This window comes from Sturnus vulgaris, unplaced genomic scaffold (genome assembly GCF_052056855.1).
Source record: "Sturnus vulgaris isolate bStuVul1 unplaced genomic scaffold, bStuVul1.hap1 Scaffold_689, whole genome shotgun sequence".
Classification (NCBI taxonomy): Eukaryota; Metazoa; Chordata; class Aves; order Passeriformes; family Sturnidae; genus Sturnus; species Sturnus vulgaris.
This window is the reverse complement of record NW_028276631.1, coordinates 52,763-73,317: the sequence shown is the minus strand read 5'-3', so window position 1 is coordinate 73,317 and position 20,555 is coordinate 52,763. Positions and strand designations below refer to the sequence as shown.

Sequence of the window (20,555 nt, the reverse complement as noted above, 5' to 3'; positions counted from 1 at the left end):
GTTGCCCTCCCTTTTCTGGTGTCAGCAGAGTCACTTTCTGTGGGATGGACACATGGGAGGGGTTGCAGTCAAGTGCCCTGCTGCTGTCCAGGGCAGTTGGAGTCGTTCTGTGCCTTCTTTGGGGTGAGGAAAAAAGGCTGAGGGGGGCTCCGACGTGGTTTGGGGCACCCCAAGGTCCCTGGGAGAGGGAGCCGGGCTGCGCTGGAGGAGCAGGTGAGTCGGGCATGGGGGGGGGTCATGGTGGGTGCCAGAACATTGAGAGGGAGGGGTGGGTGTAGAATGCATGAAAAACAGAACCTTAAAAAACAGCTAAATATAGTCTAAAAGGAATGTTTTATTGGTTTGTGTTTGGATAGAGGTAGGGTTTTTTTTATAGATACTGTATATATAAAAGATAAAGAATAAAAATATAGAAGCAAATATAAGAAACCAATATATAAATATATTACATTACATTATATTTTGTTATGAAAATAGAAATATATAAATATTTAGACTTTAAAAGGAATTTTTTATTGTTTTTCATTTGGTTAGAGGAGGGTTTTTAATAAATAATATAAATAATATAGGCAAAAATATACAAATATGCAAAAATAGATACTGACATAAAATTATTATAACTATATATGCATATATATATGTAAGTATAAATATATAGAAATAAATATAAATATAAAATACATGTATGTAGTATGTAATATAAATAATTTATCGATTTTAATATGTTATATTAAATAGTATGTTATAATAGAATGTAAATAGCATATAGTATATTAATATACTAGTAAAAAATACGTTAAATAGTATATAAATATAGAATACACAATATAGACATATAAATCTACAGATATAAATATGAAAACTAAATAGAAAAATATATTCAAATATAATTTAAAATAATCGAGTTTTTTGTTTCTATTTGGTTAGAGGCAGAGCTTTTAAAGAAATAATATTAAAAACTATGAACCTACAAATATAGATGGATATACATAAAATAGAAATACCATTAGTAATATAAATCTATGTATATAATGAATAATAAAATAATATTGTATATATGATAAATAGAATAGCAATTAAATTGAATATATGAAATATGTCTAGATTATGACTAGAAATTAAATATTAAAAAATAGATGATTTCTATATATAAAAGGGTTTTTTTTTCATTTGGTCAGAGGCAGGGCATTTTTAGTTTGGGTCGGGGTTTTTTTGGGGCGTTCATTGAGAGGATTTTATGACGGGTGGGGACTCTGGTGCTTGGAACTCTCTCCCTTCTCTGGCTGTCCCTGACAGGGCAGGCAGTGCCGGGCTGAGTTGGGCGGCAGTGCTGCCGCCGTGTGGGCACGGGCGGGTACTGCACCGTGCCCCTCTCAGGATGGCGGAAGGGCCCGCGGGCCGGGACCCAGCCCTGCGGCAGCACTCAAGATGGCGGCCTCTCTAGGACCCCGGCGGATAGGCGTCTACATAAAACGCCTGTCCGCGCTCGCCGGCGCCCTCACGCCCGCGGCAGCGCGGACCGCGCGGCCGTTGTCGGCACACTCTGACACGTCCGGGAAAATTGTCGGCGAGCGGATCGGCGTCGGCGATGTAATCAGGCATCTTATGCCTACACACCGGGGTCCTGATTTTTTCCCGCCCTTTCTGCCGCCATTTTGGGAAGGTCAGCCGGGGGTGCCGCCCGAAGCGCCATTTTGAGAGTCCCGACACGCTCAAGATGGCGGCCTCTCTAGGACCCCGGCGGATAGGCGTCTACGTAAAACGCCTGCCCGCGCCCGCCGGCGCCCTCACGCCCGCGGCACCGCGGACCGCGCGGCCGTTGTCGGCACGCTCTGAAACATCCGGGAAAATTGGCGGCGAGCGGATCGGCGTCGGCGATGTAATCAGGCATCTTATGCCTACACACCGGGGTCCTGATTTTTTCCCGCCCTTTCTGCCGCCATTTTGGGAAGGTCAGCCGGGGTGCCGCCCGAGCCGCCATTTTGAGAGTCCCGACACGCTCAAGATGGCGGCCTCTCTAGGACCCCGGCGGATAGGCATCTACATAAAACGCCTGCCCGCGTTCGCCGGCATAAAAATAAATATGCATAAATATAAACATAGACATAAACATGCACAAACGTTAACCTGCATAGATATAAACATAAACATAAACATAAACATGCAAAACAATAATAATAAATATAAATATAAACATAATTAGAAATAGAAATACAAACATTAATAAAATCAGTGAGAAATGGGGTAAAATCAGTGAGAAATGGGGGGGAAAAGCCATGAAAAATGATGGAAAAATCAGAGAGAAATGGGGGGAAAATCGGTGAGGAATGGGGAAAAAGATCAACGAAAAATTGGGAAAAATCAGTCAGAAGTGGGGGATAAAAATCAGTGAGAAATGGGGGGAAAAGTCGGTGAGAAATGGGGAAAAAATCAGTGATCAACGGGCGGGAAAATGCATGAAAAATGGGGGGAATAATTCAGAGAGAAATGGGGGCAAATATCAGTGAGAAATGGGGGGGAAAATCAGGAAATATCCATGAAAATTGGGGGAAACATCCATGAAAAATGGCGGAAAAAATCAGTGAGAAATGGGGAAAAATGGGGAAAAAGGAGTGATAAATGGGGGAAAAAAATCAATGAGAAATGGGGAAAAATGGGGGAAAAATCCACGAAAAATGGGTGGAAAAATCCATGAAAAATCAACGGAAAAATCAGTGAGAAATGGGGGAAACATCATGGTGAAATGGGGAAAAAATCAGAGAGAAATGGGGAAAAATCATTGAAAAATGGGGGATAAAAATCAGTGAGAAATGGGGGGAAAATGGGGAAAAACATCAGTGAGAAATGGGGAAAAAAATCTTTGATAAATTGGGGCAAAAATCATTGAGAAATGGGGAAAAAAATCAGTGAGAAATGGGGAAAATTTGGGAAAAATCCACGAAAATTGCGGGAAAAAATGCTTGAAAAATTGGGGAAAAAAATCCGAGAGAAAATCCCCGGGAATCCCCGGGAAAATCCCCCCGGAATCCCCGAGAAAATCCCCCAGGAATCCCCCAGAAAATCTCCCCGAAATCCCCGGGATCATCTCCCCGGAATCCCCGAGAAAATCCCTCGGAATTCCCCGGGAAAATCAACCCGGAATCCCCGGGAAAATCCCCCAGGAAAATCCCCGGGATAATCACCCCGGAATCCCCTGGAAAATCCCCTAGGAATCCCCGAGAAAATCCCCCCGGAATTCGCCGGGAAAATCCCCCCGGAATCCCCGAGAAAATCCCCCCAGATTCCCCGGAAAATCCCCCCGGAATACTCTGCAATATCCCCCCGGAATCCCCGAGAAAATCCCCCGGAATCCCCGGGAAAATCCCCCAGGAAAATCCCCGGGATAATCACCCCGGAATCCCCTGGAAAATCCCCTAGGAATCCCCGAGAAAATCCCCCCGGAATTCCTCGGGATAATCGTCCCGGAATCCACGAGAAAATCCGCCCGGAATCCCCGGGAAAATCCTCCAGAAATCCCCGAGAAAATCCCCCGGAGTCCCCGGGAAAATCAACCCGGAGTCCGATGGAAAATCCCCCCAGAATCCACGCGAAAATCCCCCGGAATTCCCCTAGAAAATCCCCCCGGACTGCCCGAGAAATTTCCGCCGGAATCCCCGGGAAAATCCCCCCGGAATCCACGCGAAAATCCCCCAGAAATCCCTGTGAAAGCCCCCCCGGAATCCCCGAGAAAATCTCCCCGGAATCCCCGAGAAAATTCGCCCGTAATACTCGGGAAAATATGCCCGGAATCCCCTGGAAAAACCCCCCGGAATCCCCTGGATAATCCCCCCGGAATAGCCGATAAAATCCCCCTGGAATCTCCAGGAAAATGCCCCGGGAATACGCGAGAAAATCTCCCCGGAATCCCCGAGAAAATCCCCCCGGAATCCCCTGGAAAATCCCCCCTGAATCCCCTGAAAATCCCTCGGAATTCCCCGGGAAAATCCTCCCGGAATCCACGAGAATATCCGCCCGGAATCCCCGGGAAAATCCTCCAGAAATCCCCGAGAAAATCCCCCGGAGTCCCCGGGAAAATCAACCCGGAGTCCGATGGAAAATCCCCCCGGAATCCCCGAGAAAATCCCCCGGAGTTCCCCTGGAAAATCCCCCCGGACTCCCCGAGAAATTCCTCCCGGAATCCCCGGGAAAATCCCCCCGGAATCCGCGAGAAAATCCCCCCGGAATCCAGGCGAAAATCCCCCAGAAATCCCCGTGAAAGCCCCCCCGGAATCCCCAAGAAAATCTCCCCGGAATCCCCGAGAAAATTCGCCCGTAATACTCGGGAAAATATGCCCGGAATCCCCTGGAAAATCCCCCCGGAATCCCCTGGAAAATCCCCCCGGAATCCCCGACAAAATCCCCCCGGAATCCCCGGAAAATGCCCCCCGAATCCCCGGGATACTCACCCCGAGATCCCCGGGAAAATCCCCTGGAATTACCAGGGAAAATCCCCCCGCAATCCCAGGGAAAATCCCCCCAGAATCCCCGCGAAAATCGGCCCCGAATCCCCTGGAAAATTCCCCCGGAATCCCCGGAAAATCCCCCCGGAATCCCCGGGAAAATCCCCCCGGAATCCCCGAGAAAATCCCCCCGGAATTCCCCGGGAAAATCCCCCGGGAATCCCCGAGAAAATCCCCCCGGAATCCCCGAGAAAATCCCCGCGGAATTCCTCGGGAAAATCGTCCCGGAATCCACGAGAAAATCCCCCGGAATCCCCGACAAAATCCTCCCGGAATACTCGGGAAAATCCCCCCGGAATCCCCGGGGAAATCCCCACGGAATCCCCGAGAAAACCCCCCCGAAATACTCGGGAAAATCCCCCCGGAATCCCCGAGAATATCCCCCCGGAATCCCCGGGAAAATCCCCATGAATTCCCCGGGAAAATAATCTCGGAATCCCCGAGAAAATCCCCCCGGAATCACCGAGATAATGGCCCCGGAATACCCGAGAACATCCCCCGGAATTGCCCGAGAAAATCATCCCGTAATCCCCGAGGAAATCCCCACGGAACACTCGGGAAAATCCCCCCGGAATTCCTCGTAAAATCACCCCGGATACCCCGGGAAAATCCCTCCGGACTCCCCGAAAAATTCCCCCCGGAATACTCGGGAAAATCCCCCCGGAATCCCCGAGAAAATCCACCCGGAATCCCCGGGAAAATCCACCGGGAATTCCCCGGGAAATTCCTCGCTGAAACCCCTGGAAAATCCCCCCGGAATTCCCCGGGAATATCCCCTCGGAATCCCCTGGAAAATCCCCCCGGAATTCCCCGGGAATATCCCCTCGGAATCCCCGGGAAAATCCCCCCGGACTCCCCGAAAAAATCCCCCCGGAATACTCGGGAAAATCCCCCCGGAATACTCCTGAAAATCCTCCCGGAATTCCCGAGAAAATCCCCCGGAATTCCCTGAGAAAATCGCCCCGGAATCCCAGTGAAAATCCCCCCGGAATCCCCGTGAAAATCCCCCCGGAATCCCCGGGAAAATCCCCCAGGAATCCCCTGGAAAATCCCCCAGGTATCCCCGATAAAATCCCCCTGGAATCCCCTGGATAATCCCCATGGAATCCCTTGGAAAATCCCCCAGGAATCCCCGAGAAAATATGCCCGGAATCCCCTGGAAAATCCCCCTGGAATCGCGGGGAAAATCCCCCCGGATTTCCCGGGAAAAATCCCCCCGGAATCCCCGATAAAATCTCCCCGGAATCCCTGAGAAAATCCCCCCGGAATCCGCGAGAAAATATGCCCAGAATCCCCGATAAAATCCCCCCGGGATCCCCGGGAATATCCCCCAGGAATCCCCGATAAAATCCCCCCGGAATCCCCCAGAAAATCCCCCCGGAATCCCCGACAAAATCCCCCCGGAATTCCCGAGAAAATCCCCCCGGAATCCCCGGAAAATCCCCGCGGAATTCCGGTCCATTTCTGTAGGAGAATAGTTTGTAAGGATAGCGCAGAAGGCACTAGTTGCCAACGAGTTACAGCTGTACTGATTAGCAAGGAATGGAAACAGCCTTGCCTGCCCAGTGAGGCTGGTTGTTATAAAAGCGTGGGTCAGCTGGCTGCCAGTTTCACTAAGCACAGCTCCAGCTGGAGGTGCAGAGCCTGCTGCAGTGTGGGCTGGAGCCTGCTGGCTGTGCTGCGAGGAGGAAGGGACACGTGGCCGTGCAAGGGATGGACAAGGTGAGAGGATGCTGTGTGTGGGACAGACAGGCTCAGGTGGCTGGGGAAGGGACAGGCTGGGGTTTAGCCAGTCGTACAGAGGAGAGGAGGAGTCGGGGCTGTGTGGAGCTGCCTGTGAGAAAAGGAGTCAGAGTTGCCTCAAAGAAATCTGTGGAGAGAAGGCATGAAAAGTGTGTAATGAAAGACTAATGTTGGTGCCTGTCATGTCTGTCTTGATAGAATTGCTACACGTTTTCTCGGAATGCTTGAATTTAGACATAAAATGAAAACTTTATTGTAAGAAAGGAATGCATTTCTCACCAAAGTGGTGTAGGGTGGGGGATCACAACTCACAGATGGCCTGGAAGCGGAACGGCCACAGGGGTTACTGTAACTGGGCCTCCAGTACCAAAGCCCCAGTGGGTTTAAAGGCTAGAGCTGGGCTGGGATTAGCACGGGCTATGCAGCTGGGCTCATGCACAGGTCTGTCAGCACTCCTACCCGAGGACAGTCCCTCACCTAGGGAGAGGTTCTAGGCCTGGAGATGAGGCTGAGTTTGGGAAGGGTGATGAGGACATGGTTAGGGAGGGATGTAAATGCATATCAAAAGACTTAATTTTGAGGGGTGGCAAGCATTAGCTATAAAACAGTAAGTATTTACAGCTAAAGGCTGGAGGTGGGGGCTGTCTGAGGAGGACAGGACTGTTTAAGGCTGAAGTTGGAAGAGAAACCTTGGTGAAGCTTTTGCGTTAGAAACGGCCTCACCTGCCAAATCAGATTTTTGTCTTCAGGATTGCATGAGTGAGGATGCCACAGCCAAGGAAAAGGTTCAGGTTTGGGAGGCAAAGGCGAGTTAGGCAGGGCTGCAGGGCTGGGGCTTGGCTGTTTCCATACTGCTCAGGGCAGCAAAGGGTAGCTGGCTCACTGGGCCTTGGATCTAGAACTCTTTCTGGAACAAGGTGGAGAGCTGAGGTTCATGCAAGGAAGGGGCCAGGAATTCTTTGTCTGACTGGAAAATGCCAGAGGGGCAGTGTGTGACTCGGATAGGATGATATGTTCGTCTGGCGAGAGTCACAAAAGAATATTTTGGTTTACTGATAACTGGGCAGCTCAGAAGTTACTACTTGACTTAGTTGCTGCTCCCATCTGTTGCACACGTAAACAGAGCAAAGCAGACGAATTCTCTCGGAGCCTGAGGTCTTTGACTGGCCCTCCAAAAATGCTGCCCGCTAAAAAACAGACGTGGGGGAGGAAAGTTGTCAGATACAATAGAGCAAGAAAAGGCCACGGGCTTCAAAGTGCCCTCCAGCAGACCATGGAAGTGACGTGTCTGGAAGTGAAACCAGCAGTCTGCTTCCCCAGCCTCCTGGAAGCCTCTAACAGCTACACAGGCAGTGAGGGGAGAGAACAATTCAACCTAAAAATAATTTTCAGTAGCGTTCTGCACTGCTGTTAAAAATACTGCAACCAGGGAATGTGGTGTGGTGATAACTATTAGGCCTGTAAGTCTGGTAACTGGGGCTTTTAGCTCAAACATCTCGGTATGGCTACTTTGAGCCTTGTAAAAGCTGCGTTAAGTCCAATTTCTTGGGTAGTTCTACTAGCTCTAGCCTTGCTTTTCATCCCCTCAGTAACAAAGCAACTCCCTCTCGAGAATGTTATTTACTTTCCATATGATGTGCCTACCAATTTCTGGAATTGCAAATGTCTTTGGATACATGCGTAAATTGAAGTTTCAAGAAAGCTGTCAAGCTAAAACAAAGGCTTGCCATAATGCAGAAGAAAATGTTTTATGGAAGAACTGAGAGGTCCCTACCTGGGCATAGAATTTGCTATCGTAAGGTGTGTTCCAAACGGATCTGCCATCTAAACAAGCAGAAAAATAGTTGGAATGTAGTGAGTTCAATTTAACTATTGCTAGAAATAGGAATTATTAGCAGAGCTTGGAGCATGATATCACTAGCAGCAGTAAGACGCTTTTAGCTTGCTTCTCATAAATTACTTGTAAAAAGCATTTGTACCTAGTGTGTAGCAATTAATATTTCCCCATTTTCTTCCCCCCCGCCCCCCAGTCTCAGGTACTCCTTTTATTTTACCCTTTTCTGTCTTGTAACATCACCTTCCTTTATTTTATTCTATCTTCTGTTCTCAGAACATCGCAGCATCCTCTGTCAATGTGAAAGCATTTGTTCATCCTGTCTTGGAATGGCTGTCAATGTTGCCCTCTTCTGGATCACTTTTTTTTTTTTTTTTTTTAACAATATGTTGCTAAATGTCAGGAAAATTAATCCACAAACACCAGCGGTTTATGTCCAAAAAGGAAACAGAGGAGTCCTTTTTGCTTTATTCGAATAAAGGGAGAGGCCATGGGACATTCCCCTGGGATCTCTCAAATTTTTGGAGGACGCAGCCTCCTTTTTATCCTATTTTCCCGGCCGCATTTCCCTCTCTCTTTTCCCATTGGCTGAGGTACTTGAGAGGCAGAGACTTCCCGGAACGCCTGATACCTGAAATTCCCCTCTAATGTATAACCCTCCCTTTTAATTTTTAATTCTTATAGAATTCATAGTTTCCCCCCGTTGCTTCTTTCATCTTTCGATATCCAATTTCATTTATCAGCAGCCCCGCAGTTTGTTTGTCAAGGCAACTATCTCTTTCCATTCATCAATCAGTGGAATCCATCCCATTGTTTCTTTTATCTCTCAGTGCTAGCCTTATCTACAGGCTGATCCACAGCTCATTTGTAAAGACAAATTCAACATTCCTCTCAGCTAATAAATGAGAAGTTAGCTGAAAAAAGTAAAAACTGGATTTTTTTTCTGGTGTGTGTCGGACAATAGAGTGGAGAGAATTTGCGGGAGGATGATCGAGGATATCCTATTATAATATCGTTCTCGGACATTTTACTATTTTAGATCATCAGTTGTATTCTGAAAGAAATCTATTTTAATGATATGTGTACGTTTGCACGAAGTTATAGTTAAATATAGCTTGCGGCTGGGCTCTTTAATGAATAGGGGTATTTTTGGTTTTAATTCAATATTTTATGCTTGTGGTGTGTAGTGTGCTGATTTATTTTCTAATGTTATTTACTACGTGCGCTTTTGTTTTTGAGTGAAGGTAACTTTCTGGATGGTTTTGTATTTGAGGCAGAATGAATTGAAGTAGGTTTTTAAAACTGATTTTTCATATGTACGATGGGGAGTTTAGTAGGGGCAGCTCTGATGGTGGGGGCTTGGTTGTTAATTTTATCAGACGGCTTTTGTTAGATACAGCTTTTAATTCTGGAAAGTTTTTTTTTCTAATGTCGTGCTTTGAAGGTGGTTTTCGAGGATGTATGGTATAGCTTTATTTTGTTTGTAGATGGTGTATGATAAGGGCTATGGTCTATTTATCTAATGCCATGTTTTTTCATTCAGGTGTTGATAAGGGAGTTCTTGAATGGCGTTTTGTGTTGTTTTTGTTTTTGGTGGGGCGTTGTTTTTAAAGGATACCTTGATAAGGTTTGCCGATGGCGTTCTAGCCTGTAGCATAAGGCATAGGGTAGTTTTTGAATTATTTTGTGGTGGCTTTGATTCTTGCCAGTATGTAGTGTTTGTTTGAGGTAATGCTGTGTAGCTAATTTCTGTTTTCTTATTAATATTAGAATTGGAGTGTTGTAGTATATGGGCTGTTATTATATCATAGGGGTTCTATTTATTTGGTTTGATTGTTTTCTAGTTATGGATAATTTTTCTCAAAAAACCATTTTCAGAATTTCAGGCGTGACACAAAAGAACACTCAGATTGCTGGAAGGGAAACGTGTGCCCAGATTGTCTCGAAGCAGTGCTGCTGTCGGTTCTCGTTCAGTTGTGTCTTCTGAAAATGAGACTGTTGTATTCATTGCGCTGTGCTAAACACTTGTCATTCTCCCAATGCCAGGAAACAGATGAAGCTTGAAGAAAGAGGAAGGAATTTGGAAGCGTACAAACAAGCTGAGAAGAGGTTCAGAGATCAGGGTGCTCGCTGGCAGCAGGGGCTGGGGGTTAGGGATGAGCAGGAGCAAAGCCGGAGCACATCAACCTCACCTCGTGTTTTCTCGGGGGCTTTATGGCCCTGGCAAGAGAGAGAGATGTTCACTGACGAGTCCCAGGCCGAGCCGTGAGCACAGCACGTTGTGTTGGAGCTGGGGGTTTTTTTTGAGACGTTCAGCAGCCACACTCTCTAGTCAAGAGTCCTGAGGTTTGTTGCTGCTCCACTTTCATCCTCATATCCAGCTTCCAGCCCTTTTCTTCTCTCTGTCCAGTGTGTCTTTTGTGTTCCTTTCTTGTCCTGTGTGCTCCCCATCCCATTCCCGTTCCCTACGGAGGGGGAGGGTGTGGAGACTGGGGGCTCCGACGTGGTTTGGGGCACCCCAAGGTCCCTGGGAAAGGGAGCCGGGCTGCGCTGGAGGAGCAGGTGAGTCGGGCATGGGGGGGGGGGGGGGGGGGTCATGCTGGGTGCCAGAACATTGAGAGGGAGGGGTGGGTGTAGAATGCATGAAAAACAGAACCATAAAAAATAGCTAAATATAGTCTAAAAGGAATGTTTAAATGCTTTTTATTTGGGTAGAGGCACGGTTTTTATAGCTAATATAAAAATAAAATATAAAGACTAGAAATAGATTGGTATACATGTAAAATATAATGAAATATAAGTAGCAAATATCTATGAAAAATCTAGTGTATAACAGAAATAATGCAAATATAAGAATATGTATAAATATAAAATAGAGCTATGAGAATGGTAATAAGAATGGGGTAAAACATCAGTGAGAAATGGAAAAAAACCACATGAAAAATGGTGGGAAAAACAGTGAGAAATGGAGAAAAATCAGTGAAAAATGGGGGGGGGAATCTTTGAAAAATGGGGAAAAAAAACAGTGAGAAATGGGGGAAAAAAAATCCATGAAAAGTGGGGGAATAAATCAGTGAGAAACGGGGAAAAGTGGGGGAAAAAATAATTGAGAAATGGGGAAAAAAATCAGTGATATATGGGGAGAAAATCAGTGATTAATGGGCGGAAAAATGCATGAAAAATGGAAGGAAAAATTCAGAGAGAAATGGGGGCAAATATCAGTGATAAATGGGGGAAAAATGCATGGAAAATGGGGGGAAAATTCAGAGAGAAATGGGGGCAAAAATCAGTGAGCAATGGGGGGGAAAATCGGGAAATATCCATGGAAAAATGGGGGGAAAAAAATCAGTGAGAAATGGGGAAAATATGGGAAAAAATCCACGAAAATTGCGGGAAAAAATGCATGAAAAATTGGGGAAAAATCAGTAAGAAATGGGGGAAAAAATCCATGAAAAATGGCGGGAAAAATCAGATCGGCGATCGATAGCTAATGCGTGCCTATGGATTCGATCGGCGATCGATTGATCGCGCCTGCCGATCGATTATATCGGCGATCGATTGCTAATGCCTGCCGATCGATTAGATCGGCGATCGATTGATCGCGCCTGCCGATCGATTATATCGGCGATCGATTGCTAATGCCTGCCGATCGATTAGATCGGCGATCGATTGATCGCGCCTGCCGATCGATTAGATCGGCGATCGATTGCTAATGCCTGCCGATCGATTAGATCGGCGATCGATTGATCGCGCCTGCCGATCGATTAGATCGGCGATCGATTGATCGCGCCTGCCGATCGATTCGATCGGCGATCGATTGCTAATGCCTGCCGATCGATTAGATCGGCGATCGATTGATCGCGCCTGCCGATCGATTCGATCGGCGATCGATTGCTAATGCCTGCCGATCGATTAGATCGGCGATCGATTGATCGCGCCTGCCGATCGATTATATCGGCGATCGATTGCCAATGCCTGCCGATCGATTATATCGGCGATCGATTGCTAATGCCTGCGGATCGATTATATCGGCGATCGATTGCCAATGCCTGCCGATCGATTATATCGGCGATCGATTGCTAATGCCTGCGGATCGATTATATCGGCGATCGATTGCCAATGCCTGCCGATCGATTATATCGGCGATCGATTGATTGTGCCTGCCGATCGATTAGATCGGCGATCGATTGATCGCGCCTGCCGATCGATTCGATCGGCGATCGATTGCTAATGCCTGCCGATCGATTAGATCGGCGATCGATTGATCGCGCCTGCCGATCGATTCGATCGGCGATCGATTGCTAATGCCTGCCGATCGATTCGATCGGCGATCGATTGCTAATGCCTGCCGATCGATTATATCGGCGATCGATTGCCAATGCCTGCCGATCGATTCGATCGGCGATCGATTGCCAATGCCTGCCGATCGATTATATCGGCGATCGATTGCTAATGCCTGCGGATCGATTATATCGGCGATCGATTGCCAATGCCTGCCGATCGATTATATCGGCGATCGATTGATCGTGCCTGCCGATCGATTAGCTCGGCGATCGATTGCCAATGCCTGCCGATCGATTAGATCGGCGGTCGATTGCCAATGCCTGCCGATCGATTGCTAATGCACACTATTTGCACACTCCTTGCACACCCTTTGCACTCACACAGATGCAGGAGGTTTCTCAGTTCTGGTCGGGGTTTTTGGGGCGTTCATTCAGGGGGATTTCCTCAAGGATTGGGACACTCCTTGATTCCATCCCTTGCCTGTCTCCCGAGCGCCACCCTGTGGGCAGAGCGCGGTACTGCGCGCCTGCCTCTCCCAAGATGGCGGCTCGGGTGTCGCTCCCCGACCTTCTAACTCTGGCTGCAAAAGGAGGGTGGCACAGCAAGGAGCCCGCTCGCTCTAGTGGGATGCCTGCGCACGACGCCGACACCGATCCCACGGGTGCGATTTTCGGCGGCGTTTCCAATCGTGCGGACATCTCCTTCAGCCCGCTTCGGCCCGGGGAAGAGGGGCGGGGCCGCCAGCGATGGTCCCGGCGCAGCCCGGGCAGGCTCGGGGCGGAGCCGGGGCTTGGCGAGGCGGGGCACGGAGGTCCCGGGGACGGGACCGGGCGGGGCCGGGGCGGTGCTTTAGGGGCGGTCCCCAGTGGTCCCGGGCGGCACCGGGGGCGGGGCCGGGTGATCCCGGAGCGGTACCGAGCTGTGCTGGGGACGGTGCTGCAGGGGCGGTGCCGGGCCCGCCTCAGGGTGATTGAATGCCCAGAAATCGCCTCCTCTGCCCCGTGCTCACACTGAGCTGCGGGCTGCAGCGTGCTGTCGGAGCTCCGCACACAGCACGGATTTGGGCTTCCCCTCCTCTCAAACCCTCTCCCCCTTCTTCCTGCTCCTCATCTTCCTCTTTTTCCTCTCCCTCCGCCTCGCCCCCCTCCCCGGGCCCCTGACTCCCCCCGGGATCCCCTCCTCCGGAGGCGGCCCTTCCGAACCGACCCCCCCTCCAAGCCCCGGAGCCCGAGACCGTTAAGGTAAGCTTTTGAATTGAAATATCAGGATATTCACTCTATCCCACTGGCCTGAAATTTCAGGATTGTACGATTTTTTCTTGAAGCAGTTACCTTTGCTGCAGGATTGTGTGGTCACCAGTCTCCTTTCCTGTGACTCTTGTTGAAATTTGCTGTCAGATAACCGGCTAGTAACGAAATATTTGACAGAAATCAATGCTGTGAACGGACTTCACTGCAGCAGTTGATGAAAGAGCAAAGAAAATGTCTGTCGTGTTTACGCACCCCCCCGAGGCTGAATGAATTCTGATACTGTAATAAATCAGTGCAGTTGGTGCCTGCAAAGGTCTTGACATTGATCAAGAAGATATTGCTTTGGATTTTTACTTTTTATCAGCGTTTCTTTAATCTGTACTTCAGCACTCTAGCCTTTCATAAGTCTTCTCCGGTTTCCTCTGGCCCTGCAGAGTAGTCCTCTCTGTTATTGTCTGATCCCAGCTTTGATGCAAGGAGTACTTTTTGTCTTGAAAATTAGCATCCCCCTCTGCATATTTAAATTAGTTATTTGACTTTTGAGAAAAAGCTGGTCAGCTCGAAGTCCACCAGACACCAGAGGCTGCTGTTTTTAGCACCTTATTCAAAGAGGACATCCTTTAGTTACCTAAGTAGGGGTAGAGATTTACCCTTAGGAATAAGGAATAAATGCAACCAGACTGTCCTGCCAAGAAAAAAAATCCAGTTACAGTGACTGAATTAGGGTTTAGTGGCCCTTGATCCTTGCAAGGGATTAAAGGCAGGTTCACTTGGTCTCCCAGCAATGAATGTCTCAACCGAAAGCTGCTCAAAATGTGCCGTTTTTCTGATGGTTTTGGATTCTTTTGCCAGGTGGGAACATGGACTGCTTGACTTGTTCCTGTGTCCACTTTCCACTTCAGTCCTTTGCATTTTCTCTGAAGGGAAAGCAGGAACAGGGAAGTTGGGGCAGTTCCGTCAGCAGAAAGGCTGCTAAGAATAGATGGTAAGGACTTACTTTTCTGCACAGTGCCATGTAACTGAAGGCTCGTTTTTGGATTTCACATTCTGTTCCTGCCTGGTTTTGTGAGAGCTGCAGGTGCATTTCTGTTTCCAGACCCTGCCAAAAATAGTCGCTTATATTATAATGAATCCTTTTTCCTTCATGTTTTCTTGCTTTAAAAGAATTACCCTGTCAGATTGATGTGAGCAGCAGTTGTTTTTAGATCTGCTGGTGTTGTACACGGAGTAACTGTAGAACAAATGAGTTGTGATGGCTTCCTTGTATTTGATGTGTGGAGAGGAGCAAAGGCACAGATTCATCCTGTGTAATTGCAGTCGTCCAACGTAGGTGCCAGGGTCGGGAAGCTGGGCAAGGTTTCCTCTCTTGCTGGGCCTTAGGGGGAGGGAGTTGAACCCTGGTGTCACTCGGATTCCTTCCTCTTCTCCCTCCTCCTTTCTTGCTTGTAGAGCTGGAGCTCGGGGTCACCGAGTTTGGGTGCTCGCAGTCAGGGCCTGAATTTGGAGAGCAGGAAAGCGGGGGGAAGTTTCTAGGCACGTCAAAGCCTGTCTCTAGGGTGTGGGACTTGTTGGTCTTCCTCACCACCCCCAGCAACTTGCACTTCTCTCTGGACCTTGCTGTGGTCACAGCCCACTGCTCATTTATGTGACTGTTCATCCCTCTGCCTGATTGCTTTAAGTACAAGTAGCCTGATTCAGGTTTAATTTAGCAATGATTTTCCTCTGTTTCATCGGTAGTTTTCTAAAACTCCCCTACAGGCTATTTTGAAGGTGCTTTTTTCTTTTTTTTTTAACTGCCTGTGATGATAGAAAGCTGTACGGCCCTCTGAAAGCAGTATAACCTGCTTTCCAAAAATTACAGAAGTAGGATTTTTATTGTCCACTATGCAGCTGAAGTCCCCCTAGTGAGCCTCTTGAACTGAGGGTGAGGAGAGCGGCAGATACGACTCCTCATCAACCTGCTCTTCTTTTCGTTCCTAAAAGAAGGAAGCATGAAGGTAACTATAGAAAAAGATCTGCATCCCTCGGGGTTTTGTATTTTAGGTGTTTTGAGGTTTATTTACACACCTCCTCCTTTGTTTCCTGGACAGGTTTTACGTGACAGTGGAGCGTTTGAGTACACGTGGAAGGAGCTTTCAATTTGGCTGGAGCACTTGGATAATACAAAAGAAGACCAGAAGGAAGCAGTGATTCAGTTTTTGGAAAAGGTAACGGTGTTCAAATCAGCTGGATAAAAAAATGCAAAGAATAGTGTTAGTGGAAACTGGAGGTCTTGTTGCTATTGTTGAGAAACCTGTCAAAGACCAGCGAATGAATTCTGAGAAAAGCCTTGTTTGGGATTCTTTATACGGAGGTGGCATCCTTCTTGTGTTCAGTGGGAGGGCAGCCAAATGATTTGTAGGAAAATGAAATCCAAAAAGATCAGCTGTTATTACAGCATTGTTGGTGTAAGGGTAGAGTGGTGTAGGTGTGGGTAGCTTTGATCTCCTCTTTAGGTGCCGACATTATCAGAGCTCAGTAGATGGTGGTCCTTGAAAAGGAAAGGTGACACTTGCTGTTTACTCTTCAGGATGTTGAATGCCCAGTGCTTTGCCTCCACTGTGGTCTGCCCAGGTACTCGGTGTGTGGTCGCAATCTAGGTGCCAAGTTGTGGTGGGTTTTTGTTTTTCCATCAGTGTGGCCTGTAGAGCAGGAACTGTAGACAGAATCCTGCAGAAGTGCTATGGAAGTTGTCCTCATAAAAGCTGCCCAGCTTTCAGCACGTGGTCGTTCTCAGTACCGTGTGGTTCCCCTGCACTTGCCAGCCAGCAGGTGCACTTACCTTTCTCCCCACCTTTGCTGACAGATCCTGCTGAAGCTGGTGGCCAACCCCTGTCCCTACACTGACAAGGCAGCAGACCTGGTTCAGGCAGCCAGCACGCTCCAGGTGGCTCTGTTTAAACAGGACTCTGATAACATCAGCATCCCCGTCTCTCACATTGATGGTATGTGGTAACCTGTCAACATCCCAACTCCATGACTTGGGGATACACTTTCTAGCCCTAATCAGCAAACTGGGGATGGATAACTCTGGCAGTCCTGTTAAGTAAGGGCCCTCCAGGATTCAGCTCTCCACGTGTTCTTGGTATCAGAAGTCGAAGTGGAATTGCCAAGTTGCCGCTTTACCTCTGAAAGTAATTTCTGCCGTGGTTGTGCCACTTGAACGGTATTTGAAATCTCTCTTCATGCTCTTGCAGCCGCGTTTTTGAACTCAAATGGAAATCTAGCCCTTCTGCCTGGGACTGTTGACAGAGTCATGGAATCCCAGAGTGGTTTGGCCGGCAAGGCTCCTTAAATCTCATCCAGTTCCAGCCCTGCCATGAACAGGGACACCTTTCAGTAGCCCGGGCTGCTCCAAGCCCCAGTGTCCAGCCTGGCTTTGGACACATCCAGGGATCCAGGAGCAGCCACAGCTGCTCCGTGCTGGACAGCAGCATTGAAAGGCAGAGTGAAGGTTCAGCTGTAATTTAGGGGTTGCACTTAACGTTGTATTGTGTGACAAATGTGGCTTTCATACTTTTTTTTAATTTTTTTTTTTTTTTATTAAAAAGAATTAAAAAGATGCCTTGTATTCCTAGAGTGTTGCATTCTACGTCTGTTGTTTTTCCTGTTAGTCTGGATTCTTGCTTTGATGTTTTTCTTCACTTATTAGATGTCCTGGATATGGTGGATGTCCTGATCGAGGACAGTGATGGCTTTGATGAAGAAGTTGGGTTCTCTTTAAATGAAGACGTGATCATTTCCCTTCAGTGCTGTTGTCCCTGCTGCATTAGAAGCCAGGAATGAACAAGTCCACGTGGGCCTGGATGCTGATCCCTCTTGCTGGTCCATGACAGCATGTGACAGGTGAGATTTCCAGGTGTCTGATTTAGCAGGAAACTGGTTTGTTCCTTCTTGTGAGGAGGCTCATTGGCTTTGCATGGGCAAAGCCACTCCACGTTTTCCATCTAGGAACAGAGTTGGGGAGCTGTTTGAAAACAGAGTCCCAGAGGTAAACAGCTTGGCTCGGTATTTCTGTGTGGAAATAGAAGAATATCTGTGTCTTCTGATTTTTCTCTCGTCTTTCTTCCACAGGTGTTTTTGTATTCCTGACTTGGGTTTCCATCGGGGACACGTGGCTTGGAGCTCAGGAGCCGGATCGGTTCCTTGCCCACGGCAGATTGGTCTGCACTAGTGCAGGTGACGAATTACAGGATGGCTTGGGAACTCGGAAACAAGGAGAAGCAAGTCTTATGTGTCTTTGCAAAAGGTTTTGGCTACCACAGGGCATTAATTCAGGGAGTTAAGACTTCATCTTTAACGTTCTGTGCTCTGCCAGCATCACTGCGAGCCCTGAAAGCCTCCTGAGCTGTTCTCATACAGACCTATCTTGTTTGGTCAAAAAAAAATCTTAGTTTAGTTTCGTCCAAGAAATGTTACTACTCTGTGCGAGCTCATGGGGAAGCTTTTATTTGGCATCTCTCAGTGGGACATTGAAAGTCCAACTTCCCATTTCTTGAACAGTCTGAGAGGCAGTATTACTTTCTATCATTTTTATCACAGGCATTTTAAACTTTTTGAGGAACCGGCAGGACTGTTTGTGCGGAGGCGTGCGGTTCACAGCCATCCTCTGTCCAACGTAGGATGGGAAAAAAAGGCTGGAGAGCTTCCTACAAGGGGCTGTAAGTGCAAATGACCAGGAGCCCGGGGTTTAGTCATGATGATTTAGTATTTCTTTAAAGACTCTGATTGATTTCATGATGCCAAAACCAGTATGAATAGAAGACTGAAGTCAGGAATCACGATGGTCTCCTTGGGTTTAAAAAGCTTTAATGGTGTTTCAAGACATTTGTATGAGACCTGGTTTGTTTTTTCTTACCCTTTTATTCAATCAAAAAAAAAAAAAAAAAAAAAAAAAAGCCTTGATCCATCACTGCTGCTGTGATGTGTGACAAATGCCTGTCCTCCCTCCACGTGGAACAGGTGAGAGGTGGAACTGAAGCCCAAAGAGTTTTCTGCCCACTGATAACATGTGAGTCATATTGGGAATTCTCTGCAGAATGGCAACAGTTGTTCTTGAATTTGGCCATGAGGGGAGTGGAACATGGCAGCCCGGGTCTGAGAAGGTGCAGTGCCAGAAGGAGAAGCTTTGAAATGTTAAATCAGGATTGATTCAGGTGACTCGCGACCGCGTGCTGTGCCCAGGTCCCTGGTAGAAATACTGTGCAGGGAAAAGCCAGAGCTGCCTGTGCTATGAGCTGAATTTTTTATTGGGGGGGGGGGGGGGGGGGGGGGGACACGGTGTGTGAAATAAGAATGAGGTGCAAATGAGGGAATTGCTTGTGTGTGTGAATATTCTTGTCCTAAAGGAGCGCTGCCCGGTGCTCCTCCCTTCCTGTGCCCCTCTCCTGGTGAGCCTCTGTCCTGCTGGCCGTGCCTCTCTGTCTCCGTGCCTGTGCTGCTCCTTGCCCGTCTTTGCCCGCCCCGCACGGGCTGTGCTCGCTTCCTCTCTGGCTCCTGGGTTCCCTCTTTGTCATGGTACCCCTCAGTCCTTGCTGTGTGTTTGGCACTCTCTGTCTTTTCTCCGTCCTTCTCTGTGCCTCTGTGGTGCTCCCTGTGCCGTTGTTTCCCGTGGGATCCTTGTGTCCCGGTCACTGTCTGTCCTAGGGTGATGTTATGGTGTTTCTATCTCCAATCATGTGTCATGATTATGTTTGGTATTATGTCCTGTGCTTCCAGGACTGACTCTGAGAGTGAAGCTTTGTTTTGTCTTGTTATCAGCCGGCTCACCTCCCCCATGGTCTATGTTTAGGAGAGGTTTTAGCTCGGTTTGCTTGCTTGCCTGCTTGCTTGCTTGCTTGCTTGCTTGCCTGCCTGCTTGCTTGCTTGCCTGCTTGCTCGCTTCTGCCTCTTTTTCTTTCCTTCGCTTTGCCCTTGCTTTTTTCTTATTAGTTAGTTCAGCTAGGCAGTCCAACTTTTTCCCTGGACTGTTTTCTCTTCCACCCCGTCCCCTCCCTCTCCTGGATACCATCTGAACCTGTTCCGGACGGGGACCTGGGAAACCCCAAGAAACACCGGGAGTCTACACTCTGTCACCTGCAGCAGCCATTCCCAAGCGCCAGAGACTGATAACTGGGCGACCACTCGCCAGAGAGATTGAACTCGTCATCCCTTCAGAACGGTGAAAGAGTTTTTTGTCAGCTGGTGTTGTCTTTTTTCCCTGTGCTGGGGAGTGTCTTGCTTGTTAAATAAAGAGGTTTTTTTCTCCCACTCTTCTCCGAGGAAATTCTTCCCGAACCCGGTGGGGTGGGGGGGAGGAGTCGTGGGGTTTGCTGTCTGGGGGCTCCTTCTGGAGGTTTTCCCCCAAATTTGCCCAAAACCAGGACACTGTCCCTGTTCATTTTTAATCCCTCCCTCTTGTGCTGCCCATCCAGCATGCCAGGGGTTTCTTTTCGTTTTTTGGTTATTTTTCGTTTTCATTTTTCTTCTTCTTTTTTTTTTTTTTTAGGGGGGGTTCCATTTCATCGTGCACCTTGATGTTGATTTTCTTCCCTTGTCCTCTCTGCTGCCCCTCCTCCTTTCTGCCCCTTGTCCCCTGTGTCTGCAGGGCTGGGGAGGAACTTCAGCCCTTGTGGGGGTTGCCCTCCCTTTTCTGGTGTCAGCAGAGTCACTTTCTGTGGGATGGACACATGGGAGGGGTTGCAGTCAAGTGCCCTGCTGCTGTCCAGGGCAGTTGGAGTCGTTCTGTGCCTTCTTTGGGGTGAGGAAAAAAGGCTGAGGGGGGCTCCGACGTGGTTTGGGGCACCCCAAGGTCCCTGGGAGAGGGAGCCGGGCTGCGCTGGAGGAGCAGGTGAGTCGGGCATGGGGGGGGGTCATGGTGGGTGCCAGAACATTGAGAGGGAGGGGTGGGTGTAGAATGCATGAAAA

The 20,555-nt window shown here is 48.2% G+C and overlaps 1 protein-coding gene across 4 annotated transcripts; it reads left to right on the top strand.

Moving 5' to 3' along the window:
• Positions 1-12,882: 12,882 nt before the first annotated feature.
• On the top strand, positions 12,883-19,898 carry LOC148217552 (nucleolar pre-ribosomal-associated protein 1-like). Of its 4 annotated transcripts, none has more exons than XM_088158565.1 (5): positions 12,883-13,021; positions 14,463-15,817; positions 16,456-16,594; positions 17,302-17,495; positions 17,724-19,898. In XM_088158565.1, exons 2-4 carry the CDS (start codon positions 15,602-15,604, stop codon positions 17,433-17,435), a joined length of 489 nt encoding a protein of 162 aa, XP_088014691.1. In that variant the 5' UTR covers positions 12,883-13,021; positions 14,463-15,601; the 3' UTR covers positions 17,436-17,495; positions 17,724-19,898. The 4 variants fall into 4 exon arrangements, with proteins under 4 accessions (XP_088014691.1, XP_088014690.1, XP_088014692.1 ...); XM_088158564.1 differs by lacking the exon at positions 12,883-13,021 and adding an exon at positions 13,584-13,601 and having other exon boundaries at positions 13,688-15,817; XM_088158566.1 differs by lacking the exon at positions 12,883-13,021 and having other exon boundaries at positions 13,587-15,817; positions 17,724-17,828; positions 18,192-19,898.
• Positions 19,899-20,555: the final 657 nt, after the last annotated feature.

Bases quoted from the DNA above. Each gene is read 5' to 3' on its own strand.
- LOC148217552 (XM_088158565.1), top strand. From the start codon at position 15,602: ATGAAGGTAACTATAGAAAAAGATCTGCATCCCTCGGGGTTTTGTATT. The intron at 15,818-16,455 runs GTAACGGTGTTC...CTTTGCTGACAG, and splicing joins TGATTCAGTTTTTGGAAAAG to ATCCTGCTGAAGCTGGTGGC. The intron at 16,595-17,301 runs GTATGTGGTAAC...TTCACTTATTAG, and splicing joins CCCCGTCTCTCACATTGATG to ATGTCCTGGATATGGTGGAT.